This window comes from Bos indicus x Bos taurus, chromosome 9, assembly GCF_003369695.1.
Source record: "Bos indicus x Bos taurus breed Angus x Brahman F1 hybrid chromosome 9, Bos_hybrid_MaternalHap_v2.0, whole genome shotgun sequence".
NCBI lineage: Eukaryota > Metazoa > Chordata > Mammalia > Artiodactyla > Bovidae > Bos > Bos indicus x Bos taurus.
This window is the reverse complement of record NC_040084.1, coordinates 94,587,414-94,605,258: the sequence shown is the minus strand read 5'-3', so window position 1 is coordinate 94,605,258 and position 17,845 is coordinate 94,587,414. Positions and strand designations below refer to the sequence as shown.

The window sequence follows — 17,845 nt, the reverse complement described above, 5'->3', positions numbered from 1 at the left end:
GATATTCAGGCTTCAGCTTTAGGGCATCTTTCTCCAGGTAGGAGCCCAGAGCGACAGTAGATCAGGAGGTCCCACAAAACCAAGTGGGGACCAAGTCAGCAGGAGTCAAGTTAGATAATAATGGTCCCCACACCCTGTGAAGGGCTGGCTAATTCACCAAGGACCTCCTGAGGCATTCTACTAACATTTTCAACCTGAACTCAGGGTGGAGATACACGTGTGTGTGTGTGTGTGTGTGTGTGTGTGTGTGTATTCTTCTATGTGTGTGTAGACACATACACATGCACATATATACACAGGTGTGTATATGTGTGTTAAGTCATTTCAGTCTTGTCTGACTCTGCGACCCCATGGACCAGAGCCTGCCAGGATCCTCGCCAGGATTCTCCAGGCAAGAGTACTGGAGTGGGTTGCCATGCCCTCTTACAGGGGATCTTCCTGACCCAGGGATAGAACCCGAATCTCTTATGTCTCCTGCATTGGCAGATGGGTTCTTTACCTCTAGCGCCACCTGGCTTCCCTCACATATACACATATGTACACATAATGTGCATATAGTGAGTATAGATATACATATGTATAAATGTATGTATATTTATATATGTATTTTATATATATATATACATTTTCAAAAGCCCATCCATTTTTTGTCTCCCATCCCCTCTCTCCTAGATTAACAGAAGGACAGAAAAGGTAGGGAAGGAAGACACAGAAGTGACCTGGTGGGGACTTGCCTGGTGGTCCAGTGGCGAGGACTCTGGACCAATGCAGGGTGCCCAGGTTCAATCCCTGGTTGGGGAACCAAGGTCCCACCTGCCACAGCTAAGAGTTTGCATGCCACATCTAAAGATTCCACATGCTGCAACTAAGACTTGGAGCAATTAAATAAACAAATATTAAAAAAAAAAAAGTGACCCAGTGACTTCTAGTGAGCTTCCCAAATGGGTTCAGAGAAAAGTCCTCTCAAACCCACCTGCACATGAGTGCCTGATTCCTGGGGTACCCCTTACCTGAGGGCTTGTGGGGTAGACAGGATAGTGGCCTCCCAAAAGATGCCCTAATCCCTGGTATCTGTGAATACTTTATGCACATGGCAAAGGGGAGTTTGTAGACTGAAGGTCCTGACCCTAGAGACAGGGAGATTTTCCTGAATGATCTGGGTGAGTCCTCTCCTTAAAAGCAGAGAGTCTTTCTGGCTGAGGTCAGAGACGCGAGCAGACGAGGCAGGAGAGATGCAGAGTGTGAGCTCCCACGGTACTGGGCTTGAAGACAGAGGGAGTCTGGAATCAGGGGACAGAGCCAGGAAAGGAACCTCAGTCCCACACCCCATGATTTTAGTCAAGTACCTAAACGAGCCAGAAGAGGATGCTCTCCTGCGGGACTCACCATGGTTTCAGCCTTGGATCTAGGGTAGCAATCAGCCAAGCCTACTGGACTTCTGGTCTGCAGAACTGGGCGATGGTAAATTTCCATTTGCTTTAAGTCGCTACATTTGTGGCTATTTGCTACACAGTAGCTGGGAGCTGATACAGCTGGCACTCCGAGAGCAGGCCCCGGCTTGGATGTGCCAGGGAGCCTTGGAGGTGTGTCTGGAGGCCGGAAGGGGCCGGTCATGCACTCGGAGCCCTTGTGCTATCACAGCTGTGACTGCCAAGCTCCCGAATGTGGAGGACACGCCTGGGGAGCACCCACAAAAGGGGAAAACGCCAGGTTGTTGCTGGAGAGGGTCAGCCCTGTATATGGCAATGCTGTTTGGAAAGTCAGTGGTTGAGATTTTCATGAGTTTTCAAGAACTGGGCCACAGGAGAAACTCTTTACCTCTACCTGAGAATGATATTTCAAAGGAAAATCAGCTAAAATTTGCTCTAAACCAAATGAGCGCATTTCTCTCCTTCCTCCCCTTTCCATACGAACAGCATGCCACTCAGATACACTGTCGCTCCTCCTCCCAGCACCATTTGTCTGCTCCCCTTGCTGGGGAACACGGTGCTTTTGATGACATAGACGACAGGCACAGTCAACCATGAGAACAAGCAGACGTGTGTGCTCGAGGAGGACGTTCTGGCAGAGCCTGCCCATTGCAGATAGTGCCACAAAAAGAAGCCTCTCTGAAATCACTCCTGCCTTGCACAGAAGCACTGCTCTGGCGTCCAGCATTCTCCCTTATGTTCCATGTCCTTGAATTTGTCAGCTTAGCATTGTCAAGTTCGGGGCAGTTCACAATTACAGGTCAAACAATTGAGATACAGAAGAGTTAAAAGAAAGGACCCCAGACCTTATTAATTGTGGCAGAGTGGAAATTAAAAGGCTCTTACTCTAGATGAGGACTCGCTGCCTGTCCTTCTTTGTGACGCCTTCTCTGGGATTACGATTCGAGTGAGGAGGTCTGGAGCAGATACCAGGAAGACCCAGCAACAACAAACCCAATCACCCAGCTCCTCTCTGCTCCAGCGGGAATTGCGGGACCCAAAGGAGAACGAACAGCTGAAATGCCCCAGGCTCAGGTCAGCCCTTCTCCACCCTCCCCGCTGAGAAAGGGAAAGTGTTAGTCACTCAGTCTTGTCCGACTCTTTGCAACCCTGCATGGACCGTAGCCCACCAGGCTCCTCTGTCCATGGGATTTTCCAGACAAGAATACTGGAGTGTGTGGCCATTTCCTTCTCCAGGGAATCTTCCTGACCCAGGGATCGAACCCAGGTCTCCTGCATTGCAGGCAGATTCTTTACCATCTGAGCCATGAGGGAAACCCTGCGGAGAGGAGTCCCTTCACTGACCACTGCCATGGTCTGAAATGTTTCCTGGGCATCCAGCACAGACCCACGGTCTCAGGAGAGACGCAGGTGCCCGGGGACAGGGGAGGGGAGGTGGCTGAAGCTGCCACACTCCTGAGGCTTCAGGAAGCATTCCAGCTGGCAGCCTAAGACCTCAAGGCCGGTTCTGAGTTGCATTTATTAAACTTAACAAGAGCAGCACATTTTCATAATGGAACTGATTTCCTGAAAGACCGAGACAAGCCTCTTCTTCAGGAAAGAAAAGTCAAGGCCTGGCTATGAGATATGCCAAAGCAATGTGCCTTGAAAACAAAGGACACAGAGAGGTGATGATGGAGGAGGATGCTCGCCCGACAAAGACGGCATTTCCCAAAGGACCTGATTTTAGCAGCCACAGAGGCCGAGAATTTCATTCTAAGCAAAACCTTGACTTCTGGCCAACTTCTTGCTAACTCTAGCTTCTCAGATCATTAGCAGAAGACAGGACAAACCTGTGAGATGTACTCGCCAAGAGCCTTCATATATCTTCATATGTCCCTGTCTCCTTTCTAAAAGATTAGCAACTGACTATAGAATCTGCGCTCACTGCCAACATTCTGTGCTGCCCATAAACACAGAGGTGCCAGAAAGGAGACACTTTGTACCATCTTAGTACACACACACACACAGAGGACACATAGATCTAACTAAATACCACCACCACCACCACTACTATTACTACACACACACAGGCACACAACCAGCTTCTAGGCACACAAGCAGGTTCACCTTAACAGCTAAATGATGGTCATGACATGTACATTTTAGCAGAATTCTTCACTCTTTAAGAATTCCCTGCCACAAGATGAAGCTTACTCCCAGGGGTAGCTTCTCAGTCCCGTCCGACTCTTTGCGACCCCATGACTATAGCCTGCCAGGCTCCTCTGTCCAGGAGATTATCCCGGCAAGAATACTGGAGTGGGTTGCCATTCTCTTCTCCAGAGGACTTTCCCAACCCAGGGATTGTACAGGTCTCCCATATTGCAGGCAGATCCTTCACCATCTGAGCCGCCAGGGAGGCCCAAATGCAGTCTAACTGGTTATATGAAAAAGACAGACAGCTGGGTCTCAGATGGAGCCGGGTCAGTGTGTCCAGCTGGCTGACTCTACACCAATTAGTGTCAAACCCAGGAGGGCAGGGGAGGGTGCGGAGGACCATTCAAGCACTTCATGGGTGAATGTTTTTCTTTCAAGAAGTTCAAACTACTATGCTACATGCCTATGTACACTGTCTGGGAGGATGGGATGAATCCGAATGACTTGAGACTGACCATCTCTACTCAGGGCTATACGCAGATGTTCAGTTTTGAGAAATAATCAGGTTATCCATACTGCCCAGACACCAAACTGAACCCCTAGACGGAACCTACACAGAGGGTCAGAGAATCCCCATGTGACTGCAACAAGAAGGGTCCCACACAGGGACGCCCATAAATATTTTGTAGGGACCACCTGCTGATCAAATTGAAGTCAGCTGGAACTCAGCCTGGCTTCTCCATAAACCAATTGGACTTAATGCAAATCATTGTGGGTTTCTGGAGGTGGGCAAGAATTCACACTTAGTTTTCCAGCGAAAGAGCACTGCAGTTTCAATGAGGCTAAATGAGTCACTTTGAGGTTTAAGCAATTCACAGGCTGTTACTCATGCAGGTGAATATCAAGAAGCTCTCTGGATGCTTCACAGAAGGAGAAGGAATATGATTTATGAGAAGGAAAGCCAAGGCCCAAGATGAAGTAACTGAGGAGAAGGCCAGTCCAATACTTCACACGTTAACATGGGGAAAAACTACAGTCTGGAAAGGATATCTTGCAGGACTGTCCTTAAGAGCGTTGAGGAATCCCGCCTGCTGTGAACCTGGGGGAATGAAACAGAATTTAGTAATCAGACGTCACTTCCAAGAAACAGCCTTCATGCTGAAAGCTCTCTCATCTATAGAAAAATAATCGGTGTCTCGAGATCAATAAAATTACATTTGGAAGAGCTCCAATGCTGATTGGACAGTGAGATTCCACCAAAGTTATTCAACAAGAAAATGGCAGATTCATAAGTAGACCCAACATTGGAGGATATCTGTCCAGTGAAAGCAGATGGGTGTCTGCACACTTTCCCATAAGTTACAGTTCTGATTACTCCTTTGTTTTCCTCATCTTAATAGGAAAATAGAATACTACCTGCTATTTTCTCTCTTCTTTTACAAAAGACTATTTCCCCGAAGTTGGTTAACGTTTGACCCTGGGCGTCCTGTAAGCTAGACTAAGTATCAAAGACGCCTTTCTCTGCACCCAGAGAACACAGACTCATAAACCCGAAGTCTATATTGCTGACTGCTTTGGGGTTTGAGACATGTGAATACAGACTGTCTATGCAAGAAAACATTTCTTCAGGGGCCGGAGTGACAATGCATCTGACAAAAAGCGGGTTTTATTTTGTGTATTGGCGTTAGAGGCTTTTGAGAAAGAAAAGCCCATATGGAGGAGCTTTTAGTGGCCCTACCTTGGGTTGGCAAGGCTGGGTCCCCATTTTCTGGGGACATAAACTGGCCTTGGCATGGCAGTGAAATGAGCGAACAGGACAGACCCCACGGACCGGTTCTAGCGCATCTCCGTGGCGTTGTCTGTTCCAGACCCTCGGTGGAACCGGAAGCCAGGCTGGCTGGGGGGAGGCTAACGGTGAGGTGGCTCCAGTGCTTCCCCAAGTTCCCACCCCCTCTTGCCCACTGGCCACCTTGGAGGCCCAAGAATGTGCCATGTGCTCTAAGAATGCCAACTGATTGAAGAACTGATGAGGAAAGCTTGAGGTGTTCCCGTCCTCCCTGCTAGGCCAGGGGGGCGTGGACGTGCTGCAGATCTCAGAGCAAACGCAATCCTGAGGCACACGGACGGACAAGAAGAGACGATTTCTCTTTCCCCGGTGGACCCAGACCATATCGCTTTCTCAAGCTCTGCTTCCTCTAAAAGGAAATCCAGACGTCACCTTCCTGGTGATCTCTGGATGACAGGCTTCCTCCCCGGCCACCCCTGGCTATCCGGTGTCCCCTGTCAGAGCCCACTTTCTGGCAGGGAGGACTTGGGGCATGGTCCCCAGCTGCTCTCAAACAGCTCTATGCCTTTGCCATGGCTTCCAGAATCGTAGGGGGGATCACGGAGTCATGTAAAGCCTCTGCCCTTCTTGAGCACAAATCAGGGGTTGGGGTGGGGTTGTTTAGTGGGGGTTGTGGTGGGGGGTGCAGAACCGGGAGAGGAAAACCTCTATTTGCTTTTGTCCAAAACATTGCAGTAACTTGCAGGCTTTTTTTTTTGGTGGGGGGGTGGAAGATTGGGTTAACAATATATCAGAATAAGCTAGAGCAAACTCCATTTTGCTGAAACCAGAATGAGCAAAACTTTGTTGTTTAGTCGTGTCTGACTCTTTTGTGACCCCATGGACTGCAGCAGAGATGAAAATGCCACTGTGCTGGCAAGTTACGGGCTTCACAGTGTGTGTAAGAGTGCGTGTGTGTTACCAGAGTTAATGTGTGGGGTAAAAACTGCCTGATACCCAGAATGTAGGGGCAAGGCCATAAATACAGTGTGATTATATATATGTGTAGGCATTTTGAAGTTGTTAAAGATGATATAAGAGGTAATGTTTAAAGACTATTTTTCAGTGTCATAAATATGTTGGAATATCAGTACTTCTTTCTTCTTTAGCTGTGTAAACAACTGCTTCTTCTGTCTATTAATACATACATATTCTTTGGAAGGACTGATGCTGAAGCTGGAACTCCAATACTTTGGCCACCTGATGTGAAGAACGGACTCACTGGAAAAGACCCTGATGCTGGGAAAGATTAAAGGCAGGAGGAGAAGGGGACAACAGAGGATGAGATGGTTGGATGGCATCACCGACTCGATGGACATGAGTTTGAGCAAGCTCTGGGAGTTGCTGATGGACAAGGAGGCCTGGCATGCTGCAGTCCATGGGTTGCGAAGAGTTGGACATGACTGAGCAACTGAACTGAACTGAACTGAGGACCCTAGTTAATTGTTGCCACTTTGAGACTCTGAAAATAGAACAGATGTCCCGGAGAGCCCTTGGGCCATCCTTCCCAGGTGGTGTGGAAGGGTAAGGGGATCTCTGACCTGTGATAATCCTCTTCCTGCTGTCCCAGCAAGTTATGGCTCTCATGCATGTGTTACAAATTTGTGTTACATTTAGATGAAAAGATTGGGAAAGAATGAATGGAAACTAGGATTTAAAATGCCTGTGAAAATTCGGAATAGTCCATGAAGGTCCAAAGTAAAAAGAACTAACATGAAACTTCCAATACCACCCGCTTCCCCCAACCCCCATTCAAACCCCACCAAGACAGCAAGTAGAGAATGTGTGTGTCTAAATTTGGTCTTAGCACGCTGCGGTCTAATCCCTGCTTCAGGGAAGAAAGTGAGGTGTGTGTCTAGATACTTCTAGAAACATTCCAGAGAGAGGCTCTGGACTTGCTAATAGATGATTGTACTTCAGGAATATGGACAGAGGTGATGCTGGTCTTTAATGTTGCTAATGGAGCTGTAAAGGAAGTTTAAAGGCTCACTTTTACAGGTCAAAGCCAAGTGGCTTCCTTCTCATCACATCACTATTATAGGAAAGTGAGTTCAAAGTTATGACTTTCGAAAGGGGAGTGAAAAATGCCGTTTAGGCAAATATATATTAAAATCACTTATATCCCAATTTCATTTTTAATAAAGTTGCCTCCTTCATAGCTTGCCAATGTCCTGGCAGATAATTAAACATCTTATCAAATGTGTATCTCACATTTATAGATTTGTGTGTAAGAAAGCTCAGTCTTTATCCCCATTTTTTTTTTTTTTAGGGAGGGTGACAATTCCTGCTTAAGTAGATTCACATTTTTTAAAATTTTCTGTTTTTCAATGGGTATCATGACAACACATTATCCTCTGGGAAAATGTAGGGATGATTCCTCCTGGGGATCCCTTAAGCGGAAGAGAAAGTGAAGTCACAAGGTTGGAACAGGGACCACGTGTCAAGGAGAAAGTCTTGTAAGTGAAAGAGTCTGATCCAGGGGCACCCCTGGCAGCTGCTATCGGAAGATGGGGGTGGAAGGGAAGGGGAGGGAGGGGAGAAACAGAAAGCGGGGGCAGCTGGAAGTGAGGAGGGGGCAGGGAGAAGGAGAAAGAGAAGAGAGCCCAGAATGACCAAAATCTTAAATCAAAATTAAATCAGAAAACTGAAGTCAGGCAAATGGTTACATACGTAATCTGATTTCGCCAGCATACTTACGAAGGATGACGTGGGTGATAACGAATGCAAATATAAAGACTGTCAGAAAAGACAGAGATAAAATAAACATATAAAAAAATCTGTAGTTTCGTTTCCCCACACAGTTGCCTACCCAGGGACAGTGGTGATCAAATCGTTCTGAAATGAGAGGTAGAAAGAAAAAAAAAGGAAAATCAATTAATAAAATGCTTTTTTACTTGAGGGAGCTCCCCCTCCCATTCTCTGATAACATAATAAAACATTCTGTTTGTATTTCCAAATGCACCACTCAGAGAAACGCGCAACATTAAGACACATGAAGAATGCAATAATTCGACAGAACTTAGCTGTTTTGAAAAAACAAAGGATGTGCATTCTATTCTTATTACAATAGAAACTCAAAGATTTCCCTCTTTTGTACAAGAAAGCTCTTTGGTTCATAGAATAATCTTCCCTTAAGATGGTAACAACACTTCTGATGGTAACTGCCGGGCTGGGCGGGGCTGGGGCTCTGCCATTCACGGGTGTGTGGTGCTGAGCGACCGTCTCTCATGGTAAGTGGCCGAGAGAGAGGTCTCTAGGAGCCTAGGACAGGACACAGGGACAATCCTGGTTCTCCCATTCCAGTTACTGCTGTTTTCCAAGAAATGTCCCTGCCATTTCAGTAGTCATAAAAGAATTTATATCATTTTTTAGTGATCTCTGATCTTCAAATAATGTAATACACCTGATCTTGTAGTCCACAACTCTCAGCTTCCTTACCTGTCAAACAAGGATACCATATAGAGTCCCGTGGGGCCAAATACTCTCTGGGAAAGCGTTTTTTTTAAAAACCAGCATGTGGTGCTTTATAGCTTGTGAAGAGATGTCACATACGCCCATCCATTTGACCTTGAAACATTCTCATGAGGATAATGATGCTGCTACCCTATTTTACAGATGAGTGAACTGTGGTTCAGGAGGGAAGCTGCCTGCAGGGCCCATACGGCTCAGAGGCAGTGGAACTGGGGTTGAGGTCAGGTCTTTCTCAGGACTCGTCTGTCTTGCCCATGCACAGGCTGCCTCGAGCATTTGGAAAAGACAGAGCGCTGGCTTGGGGCGTTTTTATCCTGTTATCCCAAACTCTGTCCTCCCACCCTGGGGATTTCACCAGAGTCTGTAAGGCGTTTGTGATTCGCTCTTCCTCTTCTGAATAATGGCTAAGTGCTGCTCTACTTTTCAGCTGACCTTCTACTCAAAAGGCCTATCCGAGGTGTCTGATGCAGCCACTCACAGCAGACCACCTGCCACGGGAAAAATGCTAAGCTTTGCACTTGGGACTCTTATCCAAGCTTAGCTTTTACCCAAATCTCACATCTCTCTGTGTGCTTTGAAAAGATACAGAGAAGGCTGTGAGGTGGGACTATGTAAATTAACATTATAAAGTTATGCGAGGCAGTGTTTCCTTCCTTTCCGGTCACCTATCATAAATCACTCATCTCATATTTTATATTCAGTGCAAGCCTGTGTGTATGTTAGTCACTCAGTCCTGTCTGACTCTTTGCAACCCCACGGACTGTCTGTCCGTAGGATTTCCCAGGCAAGAATAGTGGAGTGGGTTGCCGTTCCCTTCTCCAGGGGATCTTCCCAACAGAGGGATCAATCCTGGGTCTCCTGCACTGCAGGCAGATTCTTTACTGCTGCGCCACCTGTGGGAAGCCCAGTGCAAGCTTATTTCTTGAAAAGGTCATGAAGATGCCTGGAGACCATGGTGGCAGAGGAACTGTAAGAGTCATCATTGTCTGCGAGCGACAAAAGCAAGCAGCAGCTGGTCACCCCTAGAGAAATCTCAGAGCTCACCAGCCTGGTGACAACTCAATGGCCTGTAAGATGCTGACACTGAAAGGAAAGCAACTCCTATGGTGTGTCTGTGTGAGTTACAGTTCAACATGTTACCAACGCCACACAGCTGGAAAAGTTATAGTGAAAAGTGAAAGTCGCTCAATCATGTCCGACTCTTTGCAACCCCATGAAGTATATATGGTCCATGGAATTCTCCAGGACAGAAAACAGGAATGGGCAGCCTTTCCCTTCTCCAGGGGATCTTCCCAACCCAGGGATCAAACCCAGGTCTTCCGCATTGAAGGTGGATTCTTTACCAGCTGAACCACAAGGGAAGCCCTAACACATTAATCCTTGCGTAAAACAACCTCATTTCCCCAAGTCAGTGATCTGCATGGGGGGTGCACTGGAAAAGTCTATAGGGAACATGTACAAAGAGAAAAGAAATTGGGATCAACCGAATTTTCCTAAGAGTCTGAGGCTGTCATTTGAGAAACCTCTTTTCTGCTTAACACACGCCTATGGAAGATGAAAATGAGACATGGAGGCTGGGGACACAGAAGGCCAGGTCAGGGTGGGACCTCTGGTTCCAGCTGTGAAAGCTGATCTCCAGATGCCAAGTGCCTGGCGGGTGAGCCTGCCCACTATAGCGAGAGTTGCCCACCAGCAAAGGAGACATCAGAGCTGGGGAGGCAGAATTAACACGATGGATGCCCCCACTCTAAGTACCAAGGTCTTAATGGGGCACCGTGATCATTTCTATGGGATCAGGGGGTAGGTGTATTCTTAGCTTAGAAAGCTCACCGTGAGCTAAGCTAATGCACTTTCCTGAGGGAGGCAGAGCTTCTAGGGAAGGAAAGCAACAGATGATGCACACGAAACCCCTGGGCACAGGGTCTGGGGGCTTTGGAGACGAGCAGTCTCTCAGGGTGGGTGTGAACGCCTGGCTCTCCGGCAGCCCTGAGTGGAAGCAATTTCCATTTGGAAATTTGCCTTATTGAAAACCCTTTTCTTGGCTGACAAAATCCCGCTAACAGTGTAGGCTTCCTGAGAAAGACTTTGACTTAATGGTTTTCATGGTCTCCTTTGTGACTGTTGGATACTTGGTGGTAAATGAGCCTGGTGGGTCAGTCAGTAAAGCGTCTGCCTGCAAAGCGGGAGACGCGGGTTCCATCCCTGGGTCGGGAAGATCCTCTGGAGGAGGAAATGGCAACCCACTCCAGTGTTCTTGCCTGGAGAATTCCACGGACAGAGGAGCCTGGTGGGCTACAGTGCATGGGGTCACAAAGAGTCAGACACGACTGAGTGACTAACACACACACACACACACACACAAATGAGCCTGAGAGCTGGGTGTGCATCTCTGTGGAAGAAGGATGCTCAGAGCCCAGGGCCACCTCCCAGTCTCCTCTAACCCCGAACTCTGGTGCCCTCCTCTCTCCTCTTGATTTCTAGGGTGTCAGGGTGTGTCATAGCCTCGCTCACCCCAGGCTATGCCTGTGCCTCTTTTCTTGCAGACTCTCTGTCTCACCCAATAATCTCTTTATTATTATTATTGAACCTGGGGGACCCAGGTTCAAATGTCAGCTCTACACTGATGATGTCAGAACAGCCGCTGCCGCCTTCCCCCACCTTATCTAAAAATCACCTTATTTATTTTTACTTGCTTTTGTCTGCTGACTCTACTCCAAGCCTTTAATAAATGTTTGTCGAGGACTAAGCCCTCATGCTACCCCAAGGACGTCCCCATGAGCAAGCACATTGCCCAGAGTGGCAGGGCTACCGGCAGCCAGGCTGGCTGGCTCTAGCTGCCTCCAGAAGCCTCGCCCACCAGCCCCCACTGCCAGGGGGAAGTGTCCCCGCGAGCCCCGCACTACATCAGGCGCCGGGACCACTGAGACGACCTACAACAGTGTATCCAACACCCCCTGGCTTCCAGGGGTTCCTTGTCTCATTGGTGAGGACACTTCAGCATCCAGACACCAAGAACGAGCGTCTAACAGAGGGACATCGAAAACAGTGATTTCTGTCTGCTTGCGACGCTGGCCGCACACAGCATCCTTCCTGGAGGGTTGAAGGCGAGAAATGGAGCGGCAGGAGCTCAGCCTGGGTGAGCCGACACACGTGTGCCTCCCAGGGACTGAGTGAGGCAGGGGCTGGCCGGGCGAGAACACCTGCGGAGGGGGCACTGCTGGCAACGTGGTGGCGTGCAGCCACAGCATCTGAGACCCTTCAAGCAACCATCATTAGAGGGCAGTCTGCCATTTTCCGTGTGGGAAGACTGACTGGTGTCCCATGCCCTAGCGGTGAGGTGGGTGTGTGTGATGTCCTAACCCATCGTGTCTGACTCTTTGCGACCCCATGGACTGTGGCCCGCCACGCTCCTCTGTCCATGGGATTTCCCAGGTAAGAATAGAGGAGTGGGTTGCCATGCCCTTCTCCAGGGGATCTTCCCCACCCAGGGACTGAACTCGCATCTCCTTCGTCAACAACACTGGCAGGTGGATTCTTTACCCACGAGCCACCAGGGCAGCTCCGTGGATGAGATGAAGGCTCTTTAAAAAAAAAAAAAAAAAAAAAAAAAACCGCTTTAGACTTGTTACTCTGAGATCTGAATCCTGCCAGAAGGGTGTGGTTTCTGCCCTTGCAGCCTCTCTGGAGGGTTCCTTTAATCGAATGAGGAGCCCTTCCCGAAGCCAGGCTCTTTGAGGGGGGGTTCTGTGCTCAGCTGTGCTGAATGGAGGGACAGAGCCTGAGGGCAAGAGGAATGGAACATGGAGCACAGGGTGGCAGGGGGCGATCAACCCAGAAATTTCTCTAAAATAATGTGAAGTTGGAGTCAGCCAGCTGGAGCACCCTGCGCACACCTTGGTGGGCATCACGCTCCCTGTTGTGGTTTGTGGTCTTCTTTCTTCTCCTTCCCCAGGTGAGGCCTTGAGGTGAGAAGCCACATTGAGTCCCCTAACAGCCCCAGTGCCTGGCATGAAGCACACGCCCGACAGATACGCACTGAGCACAGGAAGAAATGCCTTTAACTGCCTTTGGCAGTTTCCTCTGTGATTGCTATTTCTGCCCGCCAGGTGGAGAGACTGGAATATTCTGATGAAAGATGAGATTTCCAGGTGGTGAGAATCCACCTGCCAATGCAGGAGCCTCAGGAGACCCAAGTTCGATCCCTGGGTGGGAAAGATCCCCTGGAGAAGGGAATGGCAACCCTCTCCAGTATTCTTGCCTGGAGAATCCCATGGACAGAGAGCCTGCAGGGCTACAGTCCATGGGGTCACAAAGAGTTGGACACGGCTGAGCATACATGCACACAGGCACAGGAAAGGGCAGGGGACTAGGAAATCTGAAGATGTTCAGAGAAGGCTGAGAGTTGGAAGATGTTGATAGAAGTAGAAAAGAGCTGAGGGGACGGTTATTAGTGTGAATCAGCTCTCAGAGAAGCAGGCTCTGTCCGGTCTGGCAATGGTGGGAGGCAGAGGTGAGTTTATTAAAAACCTCTGTAGGGTGCTTGGGGCTATTGGGAGACCCCAAGGCTTCAGCTAGAATTCTAAATCAGGAGGAATTCCAGGCAACTTCAGAGTCACCAGATCCTAAGTGGAGAAAGGAGATTCCATTAAAATGGCCAGTGGGAACATAGCTCAGGTGGAATTATCTTGGGAACCCCAAACTCTAAATACTAATGAACAGGACATTATCAATGATGATTAACCCTACCATTCACTGAGGGCCATTCACTTATCCAGCCCCACGAGGTAGGTGCTATCCCCACATTTTTCAGAGGAGGGCGCTATTGAGCCAACGGAGGACCAGCAGAGGCTGAGCTGAGGGACTAGGCCACTCAGACTAAAGGAAGATTTGATTTTCCAAAGAGATGGAATATGGAAAAGAGGCCTTAAAAAGAAGGAGAAATGAAGACATATTAAAACTAGACAGAGGTAGAAAAATGCACTGAAGTATTAAGGAAAGCATTAAGGAAGCATATTTGTAAAAGCTGTGTTTGAAGGTTGCCAGTAAAAGGAATAAAAGTGTTTGAAAATGTTAAGAACTTGAAATCTCCCAGAAGTCAGGCCCCCAAGAGATAAATAAAGTCATATCCTCAGGCCAAGCAATTCTGAGTTTTCCATAGTAGTGGTCCTGGGCTCCATGGACTGCATCTCGGGAATAGTCCTCCCAACTTCTCTCTCTGAGGATGTCTTGAGAATCATGTGAAAACGGCGATGTAAAACTTCTCATTTAAATGTTGCTGCTAAGCTGCTAAGTCACTTCAGTCATGTCCAACTCTGTGCGACCCCCATAGACGGCAGCCACTAGGCTCCCCTGTCCCTGGGATCCTCCAGGCAAGAACACTGGAGTGGGTTGCCACTTCCTTCTCCAATGCGTGAAACTGAAAAGTGAAAGTAAAGTTGCTCAGTCCTGCAGACTCTTAGCGACCCCATGGACTGCAGCCTACAGGCTCCTCCATCCTTGGGATTCTCCAGGCAAGAGTACTGGAGTGGGTTGCTATTGCCTTCTCCGCATGTAAATGTTAATTACATTTAAATTAAGTTAAATGTTTTTAAAAGTATGAAGTGGAAAATTACTTTTCCTTGAAACCTAGGATTTTTCTTTTCCCTCCAAAATTAGAAAAATGTTGTCTCATGAGGTATCTTTTTGCTCTTTTAGCATGATGAATGCTGAGATCCAGTGGTACATATTATTACGAGGCCTTTATGGTTCCCAGGTAATTCAAAGAATTATATAATAGAAACACTTAAATATGAAGCTAGCCAAAGTATTAGAGGAATATATTCTTAGACACTAAATAATTCACGCTGTTCTAAATCTTTTGGTAAAATCTAAGTAATAATACCTCGCCACTGTGTTTAATGACTGGTGAGATTTCTGGAAAGCAACCTCACCTGCTTACCCCATCTCCTCCTCCTCCTCTCACTTTTATCCAAACTTTCTTGAGTCCTTGCTACCTGCCAGGCACTGTGTTAAGTATTTCTCATGAATAGCATCACTTAATTCTCACAAAACCTGGTTAGGTCAGTACTATTGTGCCCGTGGTACAGAAGAGGAACGTGCAGACGGAGGAGCTGGCCTGGGAACCCAGGTGAACACTTAACCACCTGTTCCTGCCTCCCATGCCAGTTCCTTGCGGGTCACTGTGCCAGGTGGGCCCTGAGGACCCGGCCCCTTCCTCCTGGGGCAGCCCACTTGGGCCCCTGCAGCTCCAGGCTCCGCACATCGGCAGGAATGGGAACACGAGTGGAGCGCGGCCATGCCAGGGCTGGTAGTTGTGCCAGTGGCCCCGTGGGCTTCTTCTGGTTCAGGGCATCTACACTTTGGGGGACATGGAGAAGACCTAGCTCATATCTGGGGGGGCCCAACCTCAAACGAGAAATGCTCTAACGTGTGAAAAAAGACCTCATTCTCAGCAAATTGAACATCAGAAGAACTGAACTTCTTATGGAGATGTCCAGATTTGACACACCTACTTGGCAAACACTGTTTATTGAGATGGGGGACGGGGGAGCCCGGTGAGCTGCCATCTATGGGGTTGCACAGAGTTGGACATGACTGAAGTGACTTAGCAATAGCAGCAGCACTTGGGTGCTATCTGGGGCAAAGGGATATATCAGAGAGGGTTTCCCTCTCACTGCTTCTCAGTCCCTTTCCTGAAAACGAGTTCTATGTGTTTAACTTTATAGAGGAATAAAACCAAGGAATCATACTAGCTGCAACTTCTCACCAGCTATCCATTATACACACGCACGCTCAGTCACTTCAGTTCTGTTCAACTCTTGGCAACCCTATGGAGTGCAGCCCACCAGGCTCCTCTGTCTATGGGATTCTCCAGGCATGAATGCTGGAGTGCCCTCCTCAGGGGATCGTCCCAACCCAGGGATCTAACCCGAGTCTCTTTGGGCTCCTGCTTTGGCATGCGGATTCTCTCCCACTAGCACCCCCAGGAAGCCCCACCCATCTTACAAGAGGTAGTGTGCACGTGCGGGTGCGACTGCCTCCATCTGTCCCGCTCTTTCCCTCTCCCACTGTGTCCGCAAGTCCACTCTCTACACCTGCATCTCCGTGCCTTCCCTGGCCTCTGTGATGGCCTAGAGAGGTGGATGAAGGGAGCCTCATGAGGGAGGGGATATAAGTATAATTATGGCTGATTCGAGCTGTCGTACAGCAGAAAGCAACACGACATTGTAAAAACTAAAAAACAAGCAAACGAAAAAAAATTTTATTAACTAACTCTGTGGGCTGAATGTATTAACACATCTCTTGTGCATGAGGACTTAAGTTTCTTTACATGTAAAAAGTTGGATGAAATAAGCTTCAAGACCCCTTTGAGATGTAAAATTAAATGTAAAGGGACTGTGTTTTATCTGTATCTATATGGATTCTTCTGTCCTGAGTCCTTACCAATGTCCCACAAATTAAGATTCTGCAGCTTTTAGCTCCATTTGTTAAAAAAAAAAAAAAAAAACCTCTAACTTTTCAGTGTAAAACCAGTTAGTAAATGCAGAATTGTTGTAACCTTTACATTACAATTTAACATAACCTTGGACTGTACCCCCACCCCACCCCCACCCACATGGTTTCATTTGCCTCCGCCCTGGCTTTGCCACAACCTGGCACAGTGCTGAGCATCCTTGGGCATCAAAAGAGGGGGCTTGACCAACAGACAATGCCTCAAAAGGGCAACTTTATACATTTGTTTCCTCAAAATGTCTAGGTTTGTTTAACATGTGTTTTCAACTCCTGCTTCCAGTGTTGAGGAAATTCTGGGCTTCTAGGAGGAGAGACAAACAGGCATGGGAGATGCATTTTGAAGCAACTTACACCCTGAGATAGATCTGCTGATCAGAAGACCCTCAGGTGCCCAGACCTCCCAGAGTCAGGGATTCCTGAGGCTCAGGCTGGCTTTCTGTGGACAAGCTCTGGCTTCTCCACTGTGGATACAGAACAGAAGCAGAGCTAGATGCAGACGGGCAGAAGGGGAATGTGACACTCAGAAGTCATCCGTAGGGCTTACCCAACCCCTCAGAGCATGCTGACTCTGCCCAGGCCTTCCACCCTCTGGAATACCTGCTTCTCCAGCTGCCTGGGTGGCAATTCGGGACATGTTTCTGGGATTCCACAATCCCCGTGTCCCTTCGGTTCAAGTTTTGGTGGTCCGCTGCAAACATCCAAGTGTGGCAGGATGCCGCTGGGAGTGGATAAACCCCAGTCCTTCCCCTCGAGCACACGGGCACTAGCTGAGGGTGCTCCCTGGGGCCTTTACGCTTCTCACTGACATATTTTCCGTGGGTGAGTTCACGCCCTCTTTCCAGCTGCCTGCTGGATGTTTCCACCTAACCGTCCGTAGGCACCTCTCACTCAGCGGGCCCTCAGCTGTGTTCATTAAGCCTCCCTGCTCCTCGCTAACCCGCCTTTTCTTAGTAAACGGCGCCCCCGTGCATCCAGCCGCCCAAGGTAGACAATGCATTCATTTCCGCCCTTGGCTCGCTCCCCTCGCGTCTGGCTGGTCAACGAGATAGTTCATTTTATCGCGTTACTCCTGCCATGTTTTCTGTGCTTCTGCTCCCTGACTCTGAAGGCCACTGCAGCCGTAGGCCCCGTCGCCTCTTTCTTGAGCCACTGTGAAGCCTTCCTGGTCACCCCGTGTGTCTGTCCTCCACGCTGCTGCTGGAGGGACCGCCAAGCAAATAAGACCAGGGCAGCCCCGTGCCTGTGTGCCCGGGCGGCTCCTGCAGCCCCAGCCATGATGTCTGCGGGGCTGACGCATCTCCTAATTCAGCGCCTGGGTGCTGGGAGGTCCACCTTTCCTTCCCCTTCAACTAGAGCAGACAGACCTGTATCGTATCTGCTTTTTGTATTGGTTTCCTCATTATATTCTATTCTCCTTTTTAAAATTTATTTATTTATTTTAATTGGAGGCCGATTACTTTATTGTGGTGGT

At 48.4% G+C, this 17,845-nt stretch overlaps 1 protein-coding gene across 5 annotated transcripts in view; it reads right to left on the bottom strand.

Moving 5' to 3' along the window:
- Positions 1-17,845, bottom strand: part of ZDHHC14 (zinc finger DHHC-type containing 14) — a 292,970-nt gene that overhangs the window by 34,825 nt on the left and 240,300 nt on the right. For all 5 annotated transcript variants that reach the window (XM_027551930.1, XM_027551932.1, XM_027551928.1 and 2 more), the window contains 2 exons: positions 8,089-8,226; positions 4,617-4,665 (listed from right to left, as the gene is read on the bottom strand). In XM_027551930.1, the coding sequence (XP_027407731.1) occupies positions 4,617-4,665; positions 8,089-8,226 (187 nt within the window). The remainder of the gene's footprint in view (positions 1-4,616; positions 4,666-8,088; positions 8,227-17,845) is intronic.